Here is a 22,786-nt window from a genome sequence, read left to right on the forward strand (position 1 = left end):
TCTCACAAGGCTACTTTGAGAATTGCATTGCACCTGTATAAAGGAAGTGCTAAATGTCAGTACCTTCACGTTCAAAAATTTACACTGAATCTGTACTTTTTTAAGCAGACAAATTTATCTCATATGATTTTATAATGAAACTTAAATTGTTAATTGGAGCTAGAAAGAATGAAAATTTAACCCAGTGACATGTAATCACAACTTCTGAATAGAAAACTACCATCTGTCAAAAATAAAGAGAACATATACTACATGCTTCCACACTGAGATATTAAAACTCATTTTTCAGTATTTATGCTTGATTTTGTTTTAAGCCTTATTTTTGGGGGGGGGTAAAAACAGGGGGAGACATTTTAAGAGACTTTAATATAAAAACACAGCTATTCCATTTCATTACAGTATTATGTTAAAGCAAAATAATTAAATCAGTAGATATTTACTGTGGCAAAAGTATTAGTTCAGGTGACATAAAAATTTTGTCTTAGTAATTCTGCTACACATTTATTCCACTACTACAGAACTACTTACTATCCTTAATATATTTTTAAGTTTCAGTGAGAATAGTAGAGAATATATGATTTTATTAATAAATAGTGTGAATGCATCAGTGGTAACTATTTAAACATTAAATTCTTTTAAACATCCATGTCTTGGTTTTAATGTTGTGCATATTGGCCTCCATGGCACTACAAGTAAACACATGAAAATATTTCCCATTTCCATGCACAGGTATTTAGCTATAACACCATTTACAAATTATTATGGACAGGGTAACCTTTGCAGTAATTGATAGTCATTTGGACAGCCACAATTAAGTGATTATTAAACAAGCAACATCTATGCTCTAGACACCAAGTTGTAACATTTAATATTACTTAACTTAATTTTCTTGTTTTCTTTAAAGGGACATCTTTTGTGCATGTGGGTGCTCAAAGGAAAACTGAGGAACGTATTCTCTCACCATAATAACAAAATTCACACATAAGAGGGTGTTTGCCTCCTTCTCTAAAAGAAACAATACATTTGCTCATAATCTTTCTCTTCAGTCATCATTTCCATATTATTAATGAAAATGCTTAAAAGCACCACCACCCAAATTTTGTCTTCAAGGGAAAGTTATAAAGTTAAAAAAGAGTTGCTCTTTATATTAAAAAAATCAAATTCCAGCAACACTAATGCTAAAAATGAATCAATTAAATTTCTTAGTATCCATGAAGTATAACATTTCCATAAGTTTTCTATTTTGCGCAGATTTATTTTCCTTAAGAAGTAAAATGAAGTTTGAATAGTACAGTCTGTGGTGTGGTGACATCAGCAACTGCCAGTTCTTGCCCATCAACAAGTCCCAATTCTAAAATAGAAAAAGTATAATTAACCCAAGCAAAACAAAATCTCAACAAAAACAGTAACACACACATATACAAGTTAGAGTATTATTGTCAAGATAAACATCAAAACCCAGTTTCCTTTAATCAAGGCATTATACTTGACTTCTTAGAGATTTTTATGTGTTCTTCTAAAAGAGTAACTAATTCTATTACGGTTTCTAAAGACAAAAATAATTATGATATCATCATTTGAAGCAATTTAGAGCAAATGGAGAAGCCTTTGTTACTTTCACCTCCCACACACACAAAGAAGAAACTGATTAGTAAATATACTCATTTAAAATACCTTTCAATGTCTTGGAGAGATTTGGCCTTGTTCGTTCTTCAATAGAGGTCACTGACTAGAAAACAAAATTTGAATGTGAAGCACATTAAATAAAATTAAACTTTTAATCTAATTTTGTGAAAGAAATAAAAACTGAACACTTATCACCTGTAAATAAAGTGTTCTGTTTTTTCCTTCTAATGTGGCTGTGATGGCTGGAGATTTCATCTGCCTAAACACAATCATGAGGAAAAATGAAAAGAACAATCAAAGATCACTTTTTAAAAAACAATTCTAGTTTTTAAATCTTTAAAATCTCAAAAAGTATTCTACAACAAAAATCCAGAACACTTACAGAGATGCACTATTGGTTAGATAATCCAAAACCTCCTGTAGTTTAGCTGATGGAGAAAACTGGATATTTTGTGGGAGCTGGCTACAAGCTGGGCAGTTTTCCTACATATAAGACACAATAAATCACACTGGCACATGAACCAATAATGAAGAGTCTCTTTATAACAATGAAATGAAATCAAGTTGTTTTACAACCATGCATATTTCCTATGAACAAATTCTTACACTTTAAAACCTGCCTTTCATTATAGGCTATTTTTCCTAAATTATTTTGCTAAATCGTATTTATTTCAGGCTATACTACAAAAGATATATAGTAAGTATCTTAGAAAATACTTAGGGTGGGCAATTTTGTTCGTATTTCTAACCAGTAATTAATATTTAAAAATCAAGGTATGCACAATCAAAAAATTTTTCATTAATATAATACTACTAACCTTTCTTTCTGCTTCAAATGTGTATGTGTATAGTCCATCTACATCATTGAATACCAAGTAATTATTAAGGGGAATATACGCACTGTAATGAAAAAATGTCCATCTTTATATAATTCAGCCAGATCCAAACAGAGATTTACATACATGTTACAAATGAAACTCATTACCTTGTGGCTATTTTAAAAACCTCAGTGGCACACACAGCTGAAGAGGGGAGAAAACAAAGATGCTTTAACTCAGTGAAAATTAGGCATTTAAAATTAGACATTTTTTTAAAAAGTCTGTTGTAAATTAGAACAGATAAATTTACAAGACTGATTGATTAAAAATAGATTAAAATATATATATACTCTTATTTTTTAAAAACTGAGAAAGTTAACAAATTTTATATTTGTAGAAGCAGTACACTTTATGACATAATGTAAGACAAAATACATACAAGGCCCAAGAGCTTACTCCTTTTTGGACAGCTTAATTATACCAGCCACCCAAGGAGATATCAATTTCCTAGAACACCAGGTTTTCTGACATCAAGTAGCTGTAGAAATGTCAATTTAGATATTGACTCAAAAAAAGAAAACAAAATTAAGTAGTGGCCTTTTTTCCTTACCTGCAATGACGGCATTTGTGGAAGCTACTGCAGGAATGATTCGTTTTACTACTCCTGAAAAAAAATATACTTATTAAGGGCCGGCCCGGTGGCTCAGGCGGTTAGAGCTCCCTGCAACTAGCAACGGCAACTGGACCTGGAGCTGAGCTGCGCCCTCCACAACTAAGACTGAAAGGACAACTTGAAGCTGAACAGCACCCTCCACAACTAAGATTGAAAGGACAACAACTTGACTTGGAAAAAAGTCCTGGAAGTACACACTGTTCCCCAATAAAGTCCTGTTCCCCTTCCCCAATAAAATCTTAAAAAAAAATAAAAAATAAAAAAAAAAAAAAAATATATATATATATATATATATATATATATATATCTTATTAAAATATGGTCATTTCTTTTAAAACGTAGGTTTCTTAAGTTAGACAATATGATTATTAAATATCATTTTCTATAACTTGACTTGTCAGGCTTTCAAGTCACAAAATACTTAAGTTTAACCATGAAGCAATCTTCTCTCACATTCTCATCATTTTATAGCATGTTCAGAATCTTAAGGAAGTTACAGTAGCAAAGAAAAGTAAACTCTTCACTAAGCTTCATATAAAGATGAGGCAATACTATAACAATAGCTAACAATCGGAGGGTTTATTGTGTTCCAGGTACAGTGTGAAGATTATTAAATAGATATTACTGGCCCACATAATGGTCGTTTCACTCTACACCTTGAACCACAGAAAATATTAAACATAGTCTCTATTTCTACTCTACTCTTTTCGTATCAGTATTCAGATTTAGGAATGAACAAAGACCCACCTTAAACAATTTTTTTAAGTACAAAATAAATATTTTATTTTATAATTATATTTGAATTGGTCATTTTAGAAAACCAAAACTTTAAAGAAAAGTAGCCTTATTAATTATCGTGGAGTGTGAGGAAGATGTGACTTCCAGTGTGGGCAGGTCTTCAGGAAAAAAGGCAAATATATAAGAAGACATGAAAGAAAGATAGTTAAGAAGTCTGGAAAGCTGTTTTTAAAAAGTTAATTCTGACCATATGATTACATATAATTTTGGAGGAGAAATAGGGAGGAGCTAACCTCCTGATGGTTAAATTGGCAGTTCTCCAATGAACCACATATAGGAGGATGTACTGAAAGAAGGAACAGGTAGTCACAAACAGTGAGGAATGTAACATATCATCCAATGAGAGCACTGCCAAAATGATAAAGACTCCTTCCATGCCCCACTGGACTTCACTTCCAATTTTGCTTCTGTACTTCTTGTCAAGGCCCTCAATCACCAGTCTGCAAAGCACACACCAAGACCTGCTCAAAGGTATAGAAGGACAAATGAGGCTACATACTGAAATGAGTTTACAGTTCCTGACCAGGATTAACTGAATTCATTTGTTAATTCCGACAATTATCAAATGTGCACTATATGCCAGACACTATTCTAGGTGTTATGCAGAGTAGCAATGAACAAAATTACCTGCTCTTATAGAGCTTTCATTCTGGTGAGGGAGATAACACACAAGTAAACACATAGGAAAACTTCAGAGACTAAAGAATTCTATTAAGAAAGCAAAACAAAGTATGTGTTAGAGTTTACAATAGCAGCAGCAGTCCATTAGCCTGGATGATCAGGGGAGACCGTTTTGAGAAGGTGACAATTTGGGCTGAAACCTAAACCATAAGAAAGACCCAGCCATGCAATAACCTAGGGAAAGAGCATTTCTACTATGTCAACAGCAAGGGCAAAGCCCCAGAGCAGGGAGGTATGAGAGTGTAAGAATGAAATATTCCTTTCATAGAAAAAGGAGGCTACCATTAGTTCTGAGCAATTATAAAAGGGTAGAATAGGACATGGCTAAGAAGTCATCTTCAGTTGAACAATCGGGAAAACTGGTTAACTTGATACCTGAGGGATAAGCAGGCAATCTTGAGGGGAAGAGCAGTCCAGGCATGCATATCTCTAGTAGAGCTCTAAGGTGGGAATGAGGTGGGTGGTGTTCAAGGAACACAGAACAGGTCAGAACAGGGGGAGTACAGGAGCAACAAGGAGTGTGGAAGAATGGCATTTTCAAATGATATCACCACAACATCACTATAAGGAAATAATCACAGAAGAGAAACGGCAGATTTTCACAAAGAAGAAAAAGTTCTTTCTTGGGAACTTGGTGGTGATCTTGGAAAAAATTCTAGAAAGGATGAACTGTGAGTCCCTACACTAGGAAGCATTGATCACTAAGAGTGAGCATTATGATTGTTCATTGCAACAAGTTATATGGACTAGTCTCAGTTAGTTACTATTACTAGCTTGGCAACCCAGGGAAATAGGGAAGACAGTATCCAGGCTTACAGTATCCAGAATACATGGAAAGGTCTTTCATGACATCCTTGAGAACAAGACAAAGAAATATGAAGTACTCAAGAAAGTCTGATCATCAAAATAAGATAAACCTAAAATTCAGGGCCAGACCAGAAGTACGATTCAGAGGTAAGTTCTCTGCCATTTCAGTCTTGTTAATTTTTTTAAATTATCTGTTAAAGAGATAAAGGATATGATTGTCAAAACAACAGGTGAAATGAATCTAGAAAGAACAGGTAAGTTGGCAGGCATAAAAGAATACATATATAAGAAAAAGAACAGCTGGTTGAATGTAAGAATAAATTTGTGGGCCGGCCCGGTGGCTCAGGCGGTTCGAGCTCTGTGCTCCTAATGCCGAAGGCTGCCGGTTTGATTCCCACATGGGCCAGTGGGCTCGCAACCACAAGGCTGCGTGTTAGACTCCCGCAAGGGATGGTGGGCTGCACCCCGCTGCAATTAACAACGGCAACTGGACCTGGAGCTGAACTGCGCCCTCCACAACTAAGACTGAAAGGACAACAACTTGACTTGGAAAAAAAAACATCCTGGAAGTACACACTGTTCTCCAATAAAGTCCTGATCCCCTTCCCCAATAGAATCTTAAAAAAAGAAAAAAAAAGAATAAATTTGTGAGGACCTATACTTGAGTATAAAAATCACAAAAAAAACTCTAGCCCCTCCAAAGAAAACTACCATATCTACAACAGGCAGATGTGGCTTAATGATTGCATATGTGGAGAAAACATCTAGATTTTGCTGGACAATAACCTCAAAAAATTGCAAGTGCAGTATCAATGTAAACAAGCAAACAAATAAACAACAAAAAACCCTGCTCTCCTCTAGGACTGTATCAATTACCAGAATTATCAGAAGACTATTATCTAAAATAAGACCAATCCTAGAATGATACATTCTAACCCAGTTAAGAGAAGTATGGATAACTGAAATATGGTTAGAAAAAAACAACAAAATGGTGATTTCAAGTCATGCCACATGTCAAAGGGTTAAAGGAACTAGGGAGGCAGTGATAAAGATCTGGAGGGAATGCGATCACTATACTCAATATGTTAAGTGCTAGTACTTAAAAGGGTATTCAATTTATGTATGGCATACCCTGGGAAAATACTCAAACTGAAGATGGAGATTTCTGCTCAATAGATAGAATAACTGTCTAACAGTCTTGTTCAAATATGGAACAGACCGCCCCAGAAGGTGGTAAGCTGCTCTTCAGTGAAAGATAAAGTGAATGAGCTAGCTTGGATGCATTAGGGTCTCTTCCAGTCCTAAGTAAATAGGACTCAATGATTGTATTCAAGTCCTCCCAGCTAAGTAATAGTAATAGTATGGATTCTGCTGAACTCATTTCCCTTCTACCAACTTGGGGCACCTGCAAATTATTATTTCCATGGTACCGTCACTGAACTTCAAATGGATGGTACTGTCTAAAATCACTTATCAATTGTTTCTTCCAAAGCATCCCCAGCCCCTAAAAAAGGATCATCCCAAGTTCATAATTCATGACAATTCACTAACTTACCTTGAGTGAGTCTGTATGTGACACCCCTAATATTAAATTGTGATGCTCTCTCTAGGGATTTTTGGAAAATCCATTGAATATGATCAGGGTCATCTCCATCTAATGGAACCCCTTCTATTAGGGGAAAAAAAAGGAGAGGAAGACAGAAACATGTAAATATAAATCAACGTCTTTTTAAAGTAATTATCCAAATGAATAATAATGAATAAGTATCTTATTTAATTAGGTTTATTACCTCCAAAAGGATGTTCCTTAGACCACTGCAGCATCCTTACATACTCAATACAGTGTTCTGGGAGCCTGGGCATAGACGCAATGGTACACATGGGGAAATTAACCTAGAAACACAATAAATTATTTTAAAATGTAACTTCTATTTATGATCTAATCTATAACAGTTTCTTATATTTCATCTTGGCCTTCCACTTACAGAAACAAAACTATTATACCATTAATGTTTCTAAAATTAAGAGAAAGCATCTGGGTCACTTCACTTAGGTTGATCTACCTATAAAAAGAGGTTTGGGGGCCGGCCCGGTGGCTCAGGCGGTTAGAGCTCCATGCTCCTAACTCTGAAGGCTGCCGGTTCGATTCCCACATGGGCCAGTGGGCTCTCAACCACAAGGTTGCCGGTTCAACTCCTCCAGTCCTGCAAGAGATGGTGGGCTCCGCCCCCTGCAACTAAGATTGAACACGGCACCTTGAGTTGAGCTGCTGCTGAGCTCCCGGATGGCTCAGTTGGTTGGAGCACATCCTCTCAACCACAAGGTTGCCAGTTCGATTCCCGCAAGGGATGGTGGGCTGTGCCCCCTGCAACTAGAAACAGGAACTGGACCTGGAGATGAGCTGCGCCCTCCACAACAAAGACTGAAAGGACAACAACTTGAAGCTGAACGGCACCCTCCACAACTAAGATTGAAAGGACAACTTGACTTGGAAAAAAGGCCTGGAAGTACACACTGTTCCCCAATAAAGTCCTGTTCCCCTCCCCCAATAAAATCTTAAAAAAAAAAAAAGAGGTTTGCCCTACCGTTACAAGGTATATAAATTTAACTTTGTTAGGCCATGAGAAGAGAAGCTCTGAATAAATTCTCAAATATGAGCACTTTGTTATGTTTACCTGATATTTAAATGCAAAGGTATAAAATGAAAAGCAAATTCAGAGTTAAATTAATTCTAAGTAAATAGTTATACAATTATTTATACTTATAAATCAAATTCCAACTGTCCTTGAAAGTAGGTAAATAGATGAAAATGATCTTTGGGAAGATCATTCTCATCCCTGGTATCTTTATTTCCCTGAAACAACAAGCAGAAACTGAAGAAAACAGAGTATAACTCTCTTCCAAAATACAGCTCTATCCCAACATAGTTTTTTAACTGCTCCCTTAGTTTCTACTCTCCAAATAAAAAATTAACACAAACGAATTATGAAAATAGTATCAAAACTATGATAGTCCATTATCTTTCCTCAAATAGAGCAGAATTTCATATTTTATCATCTTCTTAGCATGATTTTTAAAATGTGGTTACCCATAATTACAAATCCTACATATTGAAGAGACTTAACACTTGAACTCTAATTCCACCACAAGACACTATAAAACAGACTCAGGTGCTTTCTGGATTACCTGTGGTGGATACAATTCCAGTGTGCATTCAATGCAAGCAGTCATTCCAGGCAGGATCACACGGGCATTTCCTTTAAAGCCTTCTGTCCCCCCATCTATCAAAGGGATAATGGAGCTTGGATCTAATACACCATCTTCATAATTTAGAAGTGATATCTAGGAAAATTGTATGAAGGGGTTAAAAGGAGAGGGAGATAACAATTCAAAAAAAGAAGCATGCTGTCAAGTAATTAGACAAGTCAATAATAGCATTACTGAGTACTAATATATCAAATCAAGGGATTATGATATTAGCAATTGATGTCCTCAACTGAAAATGAATGACTAGCAATAAACAATGACGTACATGTACTTATTTGGAAATTAAATAAACTCTGCTTTTTCAAAAATATATGAAGCAATAAACAATGAAATACACATACTTAATTGAAAATTAAATAAACTCAGATTTTTCAAATATATGATACGCAATTCTAATTTTCACTGTGTTAAGAGCAACAACAGAACCTCAGAGAACCATAACACTGAATGAAGTCTTTACCAGCATGCCATTTATCCATCTTCTGGCTATGATAGAGTCCAGTCCACAGACTATTATATGAAATTCTACAAGAAAAAAAAAATATGCAAGTTTAGCTTTTTAAAATGCCAAGGAGTAATAATTTACACTTTCTAAGAAAATACAAAACCCCACTTTTTATTATAATACAAACACACACAAACACATAGCTCTTAATTCTTGAATACTCCTTACTCAAGTCAGCATAGAAAAAAAAAGTTAATGGTATCAAGAATTAAAACAGTGCCAATCTCTTTTCAGTCCGTCAGCAACGTTACTGAAAAGCTAACGCCAAGAGACAAAAGCAACTGAATAGCCTTCAAATAGCTACCAACTCAAAAATAGTAAGAATTTAGCGAGAATTTCAATTGAACAACTTACGTCGATAGAAAGTGTCGTTAAAATCCTGAATCTTGTTGAAATGTCTGAATATAGGTAAAGGAACTTAAGCTGTTAAGTTTGTAATTTGTAAAGTGATTTTGTCAATGCCATGAGGAAAAACTTATAAACGTATATTTAAAACACGAAATAAGTCATAAATGTCCACAATAGTGGACTTCAAGGAATCTGACAAAATGAGCACAACCCACTTTGTAACAAAACCTCTTTTCTAACTCTCTTCCCCTAAGTCTCATCCATGAGCCCCGTATCATTATGACTGTTATACATTCCACTCTACTTTAATTTTTATATAAAATCATAAGCCCTGGGAAAGCAGAATGTACGTGTCCTCAACTATCTGCATCAAGCCAAGAGGCAATAAATACTTAGAGATAGGAACAGGCACACTACAGTTTCTATTTAGCTGGAGGATTTTGAGAGTTACTGAAAAGCTAATTTACAAAAAGAACTAAAATAGATGTCTCCAAAAACTTTTTCAATTGCTGATGATTTGTTATTGTTTTTTTCAGGGGGAAGGGGGTACGAAGAGACATAAGTTCTTTCTTCCTCTCTCATTTTATTCACTTTTTCAAGTCTCTCTCTTTTTTACCCAACTGAGTTCTAGCAAAATTCTACACCAGCCTGGAAGATGCAAAAGCAATCCCATTCAAAATTAACTGGGTGTGAATCAATCGTAGCTGTTCGTATTTCATATTTTGCACTTATGTGCAAAATAAAATTTTAACACAGCAAATTAATACATAAATTATACTTATCTAAAATTACAATAATCCATTATATATATTTTAAAAGCAAAACAGAAAAGAGGGACTGCTAATAAAGCTATGAAAAATAAATTCAATACTATCCCTCACCTAGTGAAACCTCTATTCTTTTTTAATGTTATGCAAACAGTAGGCATAACGCAACTGTCAAAAGAGAAGCAGAGCAAATACTGGAGAAACAGCAATAGGAGACCCAGGAGCCAGCCCAAGAAATCGCATAGCCTGGATTTCTATACAATACTCAGTTTACCAGAACTAAATAACGAGGATAGTGTACACACTTTTTTTTCTTTCTAAGAGTGGCCTGTATTTGCATCTTTAAACTTTTTACTTTGAAATAATGCAGATCCACAGGGAGTTGCAAAGATAGTACAGAGTGGTCCTGTGCGCCTTTCACCACGTTTCCCCCAATGGTTGTATCTTACATTAGTACAGTACCAAAATCACAAATGTGACATTGGTACAATGTGTGTATAATTCCGTCATTTAAAAATGTGTAGATTTATGTACCTACCACCCATCTAGATATATAACACTCCATCACCACAATCTCCCTCATACTGCCCCTTTGGAGTCACACCTCCTCCGCCCCCACACCATGACTAACCCGCCAATCACTGGCTCTCCATCTCTATAATTTTGTCGTTTGAAGACTGTTATATAAATAGAATCAGACAATATAGGACATTTAGAGATTGGCATTTTTCATTCAGCATAATGCCCCTGATATCCATCCAGGTTGTTACGTTTCATTAGTTGGTGCATTTTAATTGTTCAGTATTATTCCATAGTATAGCTGTACCACAGTTAAACAATTCATCTATTGACAGATATTTTGATTATTTCCAGTTTTTGACTACTGCAAAGGAAGGTTATGAACATTCAAGTTTTTATGCAGATGTTAAGTATCACTTCTCTGGGATAAATGCCCAGGAATGAAACTGCTGGGTCATATGGAAAGTGCATGCTTGAGTTTTAAGAAACAGTCAAACTACTTTCCAGATACCGTATTATTTTACATTTCCCACCAACAATGTATGAGTGATCCAGCTTTTCTGTACCCTTGCCAATATTCGTTATTATAATTTTTCATTTTAGCCATTCTAGTAGAGCAGTGGTAATATCTCAATGTGGTCATAATTTGGACTCGTTATAGCTAATGATGTTGAACATCTTTTCCCATCTTCTTTACTGAAATATCCCTTCATATTTTTGTCTATTTTCTAATTGCACTGTTTTCAGTGTTGAGTTTTGAAAGTTCCTTATGTATTTTAGATGAGCTGCTTGTCAGATACCTGCTTCATAACCATTTTCTAATCTGCAGCTTGTCTTTTCATCCTCTTTACAGGGTCCCTCACAGAGCAAACATTTTTAATTCTGATGAAGTTCAATTTATCAGTTTTTTCCTTTTATGGATCATGCTTTTGATGTGGTCTAAAGACACTGCACCAAGCCCCAGATCCCTAAGATTTTCTCCTGTTATCATCTCAAGTTTTAGTTTTACATTTGACACTTAAACCTATGATTCATTTTGATTTACTTTTGGTCATTTCTTGTTTTTTTATTGTCCTACTGATCTGTGTCTCTCTGGCAATACTACACAATCGTGATTTTTGTAGCTATGTAAGTCTTGAAATTAAATAGTAACTCCTATCACTTTGTTCTTTTGCAGCAGTTTTAGGTATTCCTTTGCCTTTCTATATCAATTTTAGAACAATTTTGTCTGTCTTGACAAAAACAACTCCTGGGATTTTGGTAGAAATTGTGTTAAACTTGGATACAAATTTGGGTAGAAGTGAAATCTTTACTATGTTGAACTGTCCAATTTTTGAAAATGAAATATCTCTGCATTTGTTTAGAACTTTTTTGACTTCTTTCATAAACATTTTGTAGTTTTCAGCATACAAATCCCATACTTGTTTTATTTATACCTAACTTTGTTTTGACGGGTTGTAAATGGCATTGTATTTTAAATTTCAGTTTCAGTTTTCACTACAATATAGAAATACAATTGATTTTTGTATATTGATTTTTTATCCTGTGGAATTTTCTACATAGCAAATACCATCTTCTGAATTTCTATAAAATACTAAAAGTTCCCCTAATTTAAAGGTGCTGAAGCCAACAGGGTGTGAATACTCCTTAAAAATATACGTTTTATAAAAATAAATTGATGCTGACACACTTTTCATTTGGATAATAATATACTGACTGTCTAATCTGTCTGCTACTATAAGGAGATCCAGCCTAGTAATTTACAATCTAGTAGAGGAGATATGCAACTGACACTGAAATTAAGGGTAATAATGCAAAATAAATGATGACAATGGCTACAGAAGCTTAATCTAAAAATTAGGGCAAAAAAAAAATGTATATAACCTTAAAGAAAAGATTGGAAGGATATAAATCAAAGTGCTATCAGCAGTTATCTCAGTATTAAACCTACTGCTGATTCTTTTTTTCTGTTTGCTTATCTTTGTTTTCTACATTAAACATGGCTTTTATAATAAAGAAAATAAAGCTTTAAAAATTAATGTTTTTGTCAAAAGGATACGGAACTACATTACAATTAGGAACTCTGTCATTAAGAAATTCTGCAGCAACTTCAGCTTTAGGTCTTCCAACATCTTTAGGCCTATAGGAAAAATTATATTTAAATTATCATTCATGATATAAATCTAGATAATCTACATAGTTTCACACATAAAATAAGAGAATATTTAGAAGAAATATTTTTTCTAAGTATTTGTGATGAATAATTTAGTGCTATTCAACACTAAATGTCAACCTTTGTTGATGTTCCAAATTAAGTATTTACAAGTACAGACAATTCTAAATATTTAAATGAAAATGTGAAGTATTCCCCCCCCCCCCCCCCCCCCCCGCGTAAAGCATAATAATGACATGTTTCTTGGTCATTTCTCATTGTGGCATTTCCCAATGTAAAACAACTATCCCAGACCCAGAGCTTCCAAGTTATCTGCCCTGAACCGCAGACCTTCAAGGTGTTACTATGTAGGTCTTGGCTGAAATATATACAAAGAGATTCATTCTAGGGATATAAGAACCTTCATTTAATCCCCTTCTTCCCATGCGTGCTGATTTAGTGTCACATAAGAAGTCATAACCACATTTTGGAAGAAGGAGTAATTCCAAAGGCATTATCTAAAATTGCAAATGTCACCAATATTTTCAAGAAGCTAAAAATATAAGGCCTCAAAAGATCACTCTTAGATAATAAGCATAGCTATAGATAGGAAAAGACATGAATTCTTTCTTCTAATCTCATGGCAAATGGTATTTTCTTTCCTAATATTTCTTCATACTCCACAGGAATCACTCCCTCATATGTACATCATAAGTGCTCCATTATTACTTTTTCACAACATATTTTTTGTTATACACATAGGTCTATCATACCCAGCAGACTATGAACACCTGGAAGAAAATGATCATGTTCTTAACTTTTTGTATTCCTTCATATCTAAACAAACACTAGAAATAAGCAAAAAAAATTTTTAAATCAATGTGTTTATTAGAAATAGTTCATTTAAAATTGGAACTTTAAGGAAAAAAATCCTTTAGCAGGTGCATTTTCTTCTCTCCAATAAAGCAGCGTTCTTGGCTCTAGTATAAATCAAGGAACTTGATTTCAGTATTGCATTCAGCTACTCTGGACAGAGCTCTTCACCAGGTATATAAGAGGGACAAAGTAGACTGTCAAGATTCTTTTAAGTTGTGGATTTTATGTGCTTTTACAGTAGAACTGAAACAAAATAACTCCTAGATGGTTTCTATGGAGACTGTTTGCTACCCTCCCATTCCAGGATTAGGAAATCAGATGGCTCCACCTAAAACCTACACCACCTTCAATAAAATGGCCTTTCACACACATCAGCCTTGCTGGCCATTTTGATCCAACTATTTAACCTTGAAAAAAAGTACCCTGAGGGTTGCTCCAAGATTAAATGATGTAATACAGAGGTTTCTTAGGATGCACTTAATAAATTCTAAGCACTCAATAGTTAACTATCAAGATCTTCAATCATTATTTTAGCCATAAATTAAAGGAAATGGCCATTATTTTCATAACCAATCATTTCAGTAGTGTTTTTTTAAAGAACATTTATACACCAAAATTTGTCGGACCAGCAAGGGCCCAAAACCTTTTCTATAGAGAAGGGAAATTTCAAAGGTTAAGAAATACACAAAGAAAAAAAATAAATACTTAAATGTTAAATGTAGAATTCACACTGCAACATTTCATTGACTTGACTTAATTTAACCCAACCTTTAATCTCTTTAAGATTTTCCAAAATGACTACCAAAATGATAGTTCAATGACTATCCTAAAACTTAATTTTATCTTTTCTGCTAACCTAAACTTATCCTATATACCCAGGACTAACTGATTGCTTTCTGTCAGTACTCTAATCACAAGAAAAAAAACCATTCATTACCTCTCCATATCTGCAATTCTTAACTAATAGACACTTTTATCTAGCCACTCAAACCCTTAAATGTCACATGCTAAAATTCACTAATGATCTTTCCCTCAAATCTGCATATGTCCCGCTTCCAGTTGTTAAAATCATTTCTAACAAACCATTCCTAAATAATTTTTATATTTCATATATGTCTAAGGTAATTATCCCTCTTTGTTCTATTGCAATTGCTCCTGGGTTTTCTCTCCTTAAGTCTTCATTTGCTTCCCCTTCTGTAAAAAGCTCGAACTCCATCACAACGTCATCATCCCAGAGTCACCATTCAAAGACTGGCTCACAAGTTCTCACCAATATACCTCACTAGGGCCTAATATTCCAGCTACTGTTCTCTTATGAAATCACCAGGAGAAGAGCTGAACTCTGTCTTCAGAGCACAATCACCTCAAAATCACATAAACTTTTTGGAAATTTCTTTAAGGTAGTAAAACTTACCTAAATAAAAACTGCCTATTTAGATTGGAAACATCTATAGTGTCCATGTCTATAACGTGAATCTGTCTAAAACCAGACAATGCCTGTGGGAACAAAAAGAATCCAATTAAGCACAAGTTTCCTCATATTTGAAAAATTTAAGGTTTGCAATGTAGTCCTCAATCTACAAATTCTCAATCATAAATTCTACATAATCGTATCCGATAGCTGAAGAGTTTTACAATGTATATGTAATTCATGGTTCTTGTAAAGGTCAAAAATGTGCGGCTACTCAGTTTTAAACAGTCTACGACCAAAAGAGAACAACTCAAAATTTCTACAGTTGTTTTATAATCCCATAAACACATTTGTAAAGTTTGTTCCTTTGCTGCTGCTATATATTTTAATTTTATTAGTCTGATTAATTAACTGGGCTTATTATTATTTTTTCAGAATATTGTTAAAAACAATTCATGTAAGCTTTATCTAGGTTGATATAACATTAAACATGCCACGATTCAGAAACAACCATTATAAGATATATATTATAAACATGCACACATAGGTAAACTGCACATATAGTAGGAATATCTTAAAAGTACTCACTCAAGAACAAGCAATCAAAACAGCTAGGGAAAAATAAAAAACTGTTGTGTTCTAACGATAATACCATGAATTCTAACAGTACAACCACTGCTAAAATATACTAGAAGCAAAAGAGGGAAAAAAAACTAAGTCTTATTAATTAATTATGCTTTTCTGGTCTTGGTCAGTTTATTTAAGTGATCAAATTAAATCACTTGTCAATTATTTCCCCCATGTTCTGCCCAGCTCTGTAAAGAGAGAACTTTAAAAGAGCAGTCCATACTTGTTTTCTCAAGCTCCTTTCTTGTGCTTACTTCAACAAGCTTTCACTCCCACCACTCCATCGAAAATTACACTTGTCAAAATCACCTGTGATCTCCATATTGCTCCCTTCTATGATCAATTTTCAGTCTCTCTGTCCTTACCCATCTGAAGCATTTGGCACTGTGTGGATCAATTCCTTAAAACACATTCTTCACTTGGTCACCACACTCATGAGAATTTGAACACTCCTAAAAAATTGGTTCCCACTTCACCACACTCAGGAGTTTTCCTACTTTACAGGCCAGAACGTAGAGTGCCCTTGTACTTAGTTCTGGTAATCTCAGACAGTCTTACTAGATAAACATCATTCAACAGACATCTCAAACTCAACAGTTTCCAAAACCACTTAACCATCCTTGTTCAACACCACCACCAAATCTGTCCTTTCCATCTCCCTCTTTTCAGTGAATGCTAATCCCATCTTTTCAGTTGCTCAGGGCAAAACCCTTGTTGCATCATTCCTGACTCATCTCTTTCTCTCATGTCCCACAACCAATCCATTAGCATATCCTGGGGACTCCATCTCTAAAACATATCCATAATCTGAGTGCCTGTCACCACCTACAACGCTACCACCCTGTTTCAAGTCACTGTCATCTCTTGCACAGATGACTGCAACAACCTCCTAACTAGCCTCTCGGCTTCCTCCTATATTCTTCGTTTAGTTTTTTTGCAATACATCAGCCACAGTGATCCAGGTTAAAGGTCAGATCAAGTCAACTCAACTCATCTGCTTAAATCTCTCCAACTGCCTGACTCAGAATAAAACGCTAAGTTCTTATTGTCACCTCCAAAGCCTTTTGTGATACTCATTTCAATTCCCTCCATCTCCCACAACCTCTCTGATATCCTCTCCAAAAACGCTCGCCCTTAACCCACTTCTGCTTTAGCTACAGTAACCTCCTCACTGTCCTGGAACGTAACAGTCAACCTCCCACTTCACAGCTTCTGCACCTGCTGTTCCCTGTGTCTAGAATGTTCCTGCTTACCTTTTGTTCAAATAGCACCTTTTTATAAACTCTTTCCCTCCCCTCCAGGCCACCTATCTTCCAAACATCCTTTCTCCAGAACATTTATTACCGTCTGACATATTATGTGTCTTTCTCCTTCCACTAAAATGTAAGCCCCACAAACACAGACACCTGTCTGTACTGTTCAATGCTCTATCTTTAGCATCTAAAATAGTGCCTGGCATATGGAGGAGACAATCAGTATTTGCTCAAGCAATATTAATGTCATATTCTTTTTTATAGAATGAGCCTTGGGGGGGGTCTTACAATCAATTTTGAAAAAGATATATATTTCTTATGTACTTATGTCTGAAATAAGCAAAGTTAGAAGTGGTGAAATTGAAAACCCTTAGTTTTCTTCTTTTATGTAAGAGGTTATTACAAAGCAGTAAATAATATGGCCACTCCTAAAGTTACTTGATGACTACTCCTCAGACCTAATCTCCAATTACTTTACATTTAAAATTAGTATATATCAGATTTGCAAACAGCTTCAAAATGGAAAAAGTTAAGCATTAGGGGACTTGTGCATACAATGCCTACCAAAACCACTGCTCATTCTTCCCTTCTAGAACTCTTTGGTTCTCACTCTGCTAGAGTATTTATGTCTGGTAAGGTTCTGTCATTTTGGCACCCCACAAAGTACCTTACACACACTGCTATTTATTTTGTGTGTGAGTCATCTCCCCAGTGGAACCTCAAATTCATTAAGGACAGAGACCATGATGATCTACAATCCCCACAGAACGCAACACAGCTCTAAGTACCATGAAGCATATAAAGTTTTTACAGTTTCACTAGGAGTGACATTAGTATTTCCTAGCAAAATTAATATAGCTGTTTATATTTAAACTTTAGCCCCTACAACTCGATTAAGAAACAATGGCTTAAAAACCGAGGGAGTGGGGGCAAAAAAAAAATTTAAAAAAACAGAAACAAAAACTTTAGTCCCATCGCTGACTTTTTCGGTCCTTCATCTGGTTCTTTCATTTGCTTCAGTTTCTAAGGAGTCTATTCTAGCATTTCCACTTTTCTGTGTATCACCGAAAAGCCTAGTATATATCAACTCTAAGTCAATTCTCCTATCCATTTTTGTTACATAAACTGATACTTATTTTTTTAAAAAAGCTACTTTATGGTTATCGGAAGTTAATGGAATCAATTAATTAAATCACAAATTATGGATTTCCAACCAGTATATAAAAGTTTCACTAAATAGTGATCTTCTCATAAAATGTTATTCATTAAAAACAAACTGATGAAAAAAGAAAAAAAGGCTCCACTTTCCTAAATTTTATGGGTCTATTATCATATTGTCATCAAATATTAGTCTGATTAGGTCATGTATTGATCTATGGTCCAGTGAAAAGAATTGACTAAGAATTGATGACCTGCATTAGATTCCAGGCCTATCACTCTAACCCAGAAAAACTTGGGCAAATCATTTAATCTCTCTGAACCTGTGTCTCCCTCTATATAAAATGAGCCAGTGCCCTACCCACCTTCGTGGGTTATCTTAAGGTACAAAAGAAATAATAAATTCTTTGAAATTACATGTTAAAATATGAATTATCAATTTTGTTATTAACTTCACTGATGAATGAGCACTTTCCAAGAGGAAGCACAAAGATTTCTTTGATAAAAAGCAAAGAAGAAAACAGAAGAATTTATATCAACGATTTTACCGTTGAGAACTTTAGAATTTAAAATGTTCCAAAGTTATATCATCATTCTAATTACTGTCTGGAATCTGACCTGCTAAACTTATCTAACAAAGGTTCAAGACAATGGTTAACAATCAAAATAAAGAAATTTCCTAGTATGACAGAAAAGGAAAATTATCACAAAGGAGAAAAAAATACATATTTTGTATACATATATATATTACCAGATTTTTCAGGAGCTCACATCCTAAACCGCCAGCTCCAATGACTAGAACTTTACATGTATCTAACAAAAACTGGAGAGACTGTAAAGAATGAAAAGGCATATTAAAATCTAGTTGATAAAAACCGTTAAGTACCATCAATACAACAAGCCATAACAGTTTCTGATGTTTCCATGAAAAATGCAAATAAGGATAAAGAACAGACCTTCTATTTAAATTTATGAACAAGGTAGAACCAGAAATTCTATAACCCTAATGATTTCAGAGCATTTCAATTTAAATGTTTTTAAATTGACTTTTATAGAATGAAAGTAAAAGGCCATTTCTAAGAAAAACTATGCCTAGCTAAGAGTTATCTTACATCAGGTTCATTATTTAACTGACCTCCTAAAAATAGAAAAGTGTGAAAATCTTAAGAACAGAGGATCAAGCACTCTTAAGAACAGAGTATTTAAAGGTCTTAAGAAAAAAAGAAATAATACCAACATTGGCTTTTGAATATAGTGAGTGAAACTTATAAAACATGAGATGGCAGGAAGAAAAAAAGATAAAATTCTTAGAAAACTGCATGTCAACAGAAATACAATTTGAACCAATGGCTTAATAGAAGCATCGTAATTATCAGGAAAAAAAAAATCAAAGGACAAGAAAATACGAGATCCGAAGAAAGACAGAATACTGTTAATTCTGTCCAAGATTAAAGAAAAATTATTCAGATAAGAGTGTGTCAAACCCAAGAGTTAGCACCTTAATTTTAGGAGTAGCATAATATATCGATTTTAAAACAGTCTCTCTCTATAAACACAAAAGGACATAAAACTTTACTGTAAAGAATACTTTTTTTTACCTTGTAATAAAAAACAAGTTTTATCTAATTGAACATTTGCTTTAAGTCAGACACTATTAGTCCAAAATTCTATTCCTCATTATACAGCAGTCACATAATTTGTAACATGCAATTAGTTATATTCAATCCTAAGTAAAGATGCTCATTTCAACTAAATTTCAAAATTTAAACAAGTGCATCTATATTCCTATGAAAATTAATTTCTCATAGCAAGGCTAAAAACGGGTGTGTCTCAGCAGTCATTTAAACTGGAATTTAAAATGAACTATATAACGTAGAACTCTAAACGAGGTTATAAAGTTATTTTACTTGAAGAATTTCAACATATTACATGAGAAATGTGAAAGTGACTCAAATATTAATCATTCAGATAAAATCAATTACAAACATTGAATTTAGTATTTCAAGATAACTTATACAATTGTATGAACATTTATTATAAGAGCAAATGAAAAAGAAAGCATTTTGCTATTTTTGAAACACAAAAGTATTAGAGGAGTTATTTAAAAATAAACGTTTCTCACTTCAGTGCTTGGTTCGAAATCAGGGTGTGTGAAGGGTCCAGATCGCTCGAGGAACTTCTTTACATGGTTCCAGCGACCTTCCCAGTCTCCAGTGTCCCCACACCCACCATCAACAGCCATTCTGCACAGAACACAGTAAATTCAGCTGCAAAGGTCAGTATGAAAAAGCCACTTAAACAACTATTATGGTTTCCCCAAATGAAAAGGTAATCAAACCAGACCTGCTCAAATAAAAAGGGAAATAATGTGATTTTGCTTATGCTTTTAATTTTTTTCTTTGCTATTATAGTTTATTTAAAGTTAACTGCATGTGTTTGATGAAATAAATCAGTCTACATGTTTCTGGGTTCCTAAAGCAAGCCAAATCAAACTTGGGATATTGTCTAATCAAGAAGAAATGGGTTTTTCTACATTTGAAATTTACAAAAGGTCACTACAAACTTCCCCAATCTGTTTCTTCAATACACTTAGATCAGGAAATATCAGTTACAAAAAAAATAAATAAATACATAACTCCACTTTCAGAACTGTGATGCTTCAAATCTAGGATTCATTTCCAAGTTTGAAAGGTGTGATTTAAAAATAATTTTGATGAGAATTTTTACACATTTTTCTCTGAAACAGAGGTCCCAATTTTCAAAAAAGAATCTCTTAATACTATGAGATGGGTTTTTTTGCCCCTGAACACAGAAAGTTTTAGGTTAGATTATACCACAGATAGGCATTATCATCTAGAAACCTTTTAGAACATACAACTGAATATGACCGGACTCTTCTAACAAAATACATGTATTTCCTACTCAGTGCAAAATTCATGTTTGGTTGTAATTATTTTTAATTTTCAAATTTCCTATAATCCCATAATTTCGACCTTCAAATACATTATTAATATCTAATTTTAACAAAAGGTACCAAGAAGTATTGTCTAGCAACAATGAACATAAGTTTTGATGTCATGGCTGGGTTTGGTTCCACAATTAATAGCATTGTGACCTTCAGCAGATTACTTAACAGCCATAAACCTCATCTGTAGATTGTTTCTAGTTACTTAAGGTCAGAAGGGTAAAGAGATAATCTACACACAGGCCTTAGTATAATACTTGGCATACAGTAAGCATTCGAACTTTGTTATTTTTAGCAAAAGTGGAAAGGAAATGAAAGGTGGGAAGGAATGTGAAATTAAGCTTGTCACTCCAGTCCCCTAGCAATTGAAATTGAACTATCTGAGCGAGATACCTACAGACTCTGGTGCACTGCTAATGGGATTTAGCACAGAAATTACTAACTCACCACACCCACTACAAGAGTACTTTCTTCTCCTCCCATGTTGGCAGGAGCAAAAATGTGGGTTGGCCACGTTGGAAAACACTGTTAAATGTATCTCACCGCACAAAACTAAGCATCTGATAAGAAATAGAGTGTGTAATAAATGGGCAAAATAAGCTCTGTGGAGTCAACGCTCTCCTTTGAGTCAATTATTCTGCAAAAATGATTGACGTGCTTAGTACTGTACCATGTAGTTCTCACAGAAAGTCTGCAATTAATACTATTGTCTCAGTGTTTACGAAATGCCAAAAACGGCCTAAGGTCCGTTTCGTGTGTTTAAGGTTCCCCTTTCACAAGGTCACGTCTCTGACAATTTGGGATGAAGGAAGACGGGAGCGCAAGGGTCCTTCCGCTAGACCTTTAGGTCAAGCAGCCGGCGGGCCCGTGCTGGACCTGCGGCGGTGCACTCCGGGCCCGGCGCCCTCCTGAGAGACCAGGACCGGCCCGCCGAGCCCCTGGGGCTCCAGGACTCGGGTCAGGGGATGAGGCCGCGCGGCCTGCGCACTGGGTGCCCCCCTCCCAGCCCCCTGGGCCCGCTGCGGCTGGTCCCCTAGGCCTGGGGTGGGGGGAGGCGGGGGTCCCCTAGGCCTGGGGTGGGGGGAGGCGGGGGTCCCCGGAGAGGGCCCCGGCCTCCCGGCAGCACTAACTTCTCAGCCAGCAGCTCCTCTATTCTCCTTCTTTTCTTCTCCCTAAAAGAAAGAGAGAATAAAAGAAGGGTCAGCATCACGCTACACATGGGCGCCGCGAGAGGATGGGGGGCGAGGGGACGGGGCGGGGGAATGGGGGAACCCCGGGTGGAGGCGGCGACCGCCCAGCGCCACGCTCTCTCACAACCCAGCCCGGCCCGGCGCGCCTGCAGAGCCCGGATACTTACGGCTCCTCGCCATCCGCCATATTGTTCCCCGCCTCTTCCCAGGTGCCCCCACGGCGGGCAGGACCAGGCTTAGGGGCGGGGCCGGCGGGCCTGACAGAGCGGGGAGGTGCAGGGCGGGGCGGGGCGGGGCCAGCGGCGCAGGGCGGAGTCTGCAGAGCCGGGCTGCCTTTGCTGATGC

General features: G+C 35.6%; 1 protein-coding gene across 4 annotated transcripts; it reads right to left on the reverse strand.

Moving 5' to 3' along the window:
* Positions 1-347: 347 nt before the first annotated feature.
* Positions 348-22,708, reverse strand: UBA3 (ubiquitin like modifier activating enzyme 3). 4 transcript variants are annotated; one of them, XM_074313257.2, is made up of 18 exons: positions 22,609-22,705; positions 22,382-22,423; positions 20,409-20,529; positions 19,038-19,118; positions 15,252-15,334; positions 12,869-12,949; positions 9,530-9,573; positions 9,131-9,195; positions 8,590-8,745; positions 7,194-7,296; positions 6,959-7,072; positions 3,055-3,108; positions 2,612-2,648; positions 2,445-2,526; positions 2,009-2,109; positions 1,822-1,885; positions 1,675-1,729; positions 348-1,351 (listed from the first exon to the last, which is right to left on the reverse strand). In XM_074313257.2, exons 1-18 carry the CDS (start codon positions 22,626-22,628, stop codon positions 1,263-1,265), a joined length of 1,392 nt encoding a protein of 463 aa, XP_074169358.1. In that variant the 5' UTR covers positions 22,629-22,705; the 3' UTR covers positions 348-1,262. The 4 variants fall into 4 exon arrangements, with proteins under 4 accessions (XP_074169358.1, XP_074169359.1, XP_074169360.1 ...); XM_074313258.2 differs by lacking the exon at positions 22,382-22,423 and having other exon boundaries at positions 22,609-22,707; XM_074313259.2 differs by lacking the exon at positions 19,038-19,118 and having other exon boundaries at positions 1,231-1,351.
* Between the last annotated feature and the right edge of the window lie 78 nt (positions 22,709-22,786).

Source organism: Rhinolophus sinicus, chromosome 5, assembly GCF_057876585.1.
Source record: "Rhinolophus sinicus isolate RSI-liver-muscle chromosome 5, RSI-T2T, whole genome shotgun sequence".
NCBI classification, from domain to species: domain Eukaryota; kingdom Metazoa; phylum Chordata; class Mammalia; order Chiroptera; family Rhinolophidae; genus Rhinolophus; species Rhinolophus sinicus.

Excerpts from the sequence above, each read along its gene's own strand:
- UBA3 (XM_074313257.2), bottom strand. The coding sequence starts at position 22,628 with ATGGCGGATGGCGAGGAGCC. Across the intron at positions 7,297-8,589 it reads TGGAATTGTATCCACCACAG|GTTAATTTCCCCATGTGTAC; the intron begins GTAATCCAGAAA and ends TTGTGTTTCTAG. Across the intron at positions 3,109-6,958 it reads CACATACAGACTCACTCAAG|GAGTAGTAAAACGAATCATT; the intron begins GTAAGTTAGTGA and ends ATTTTTTTTCAG.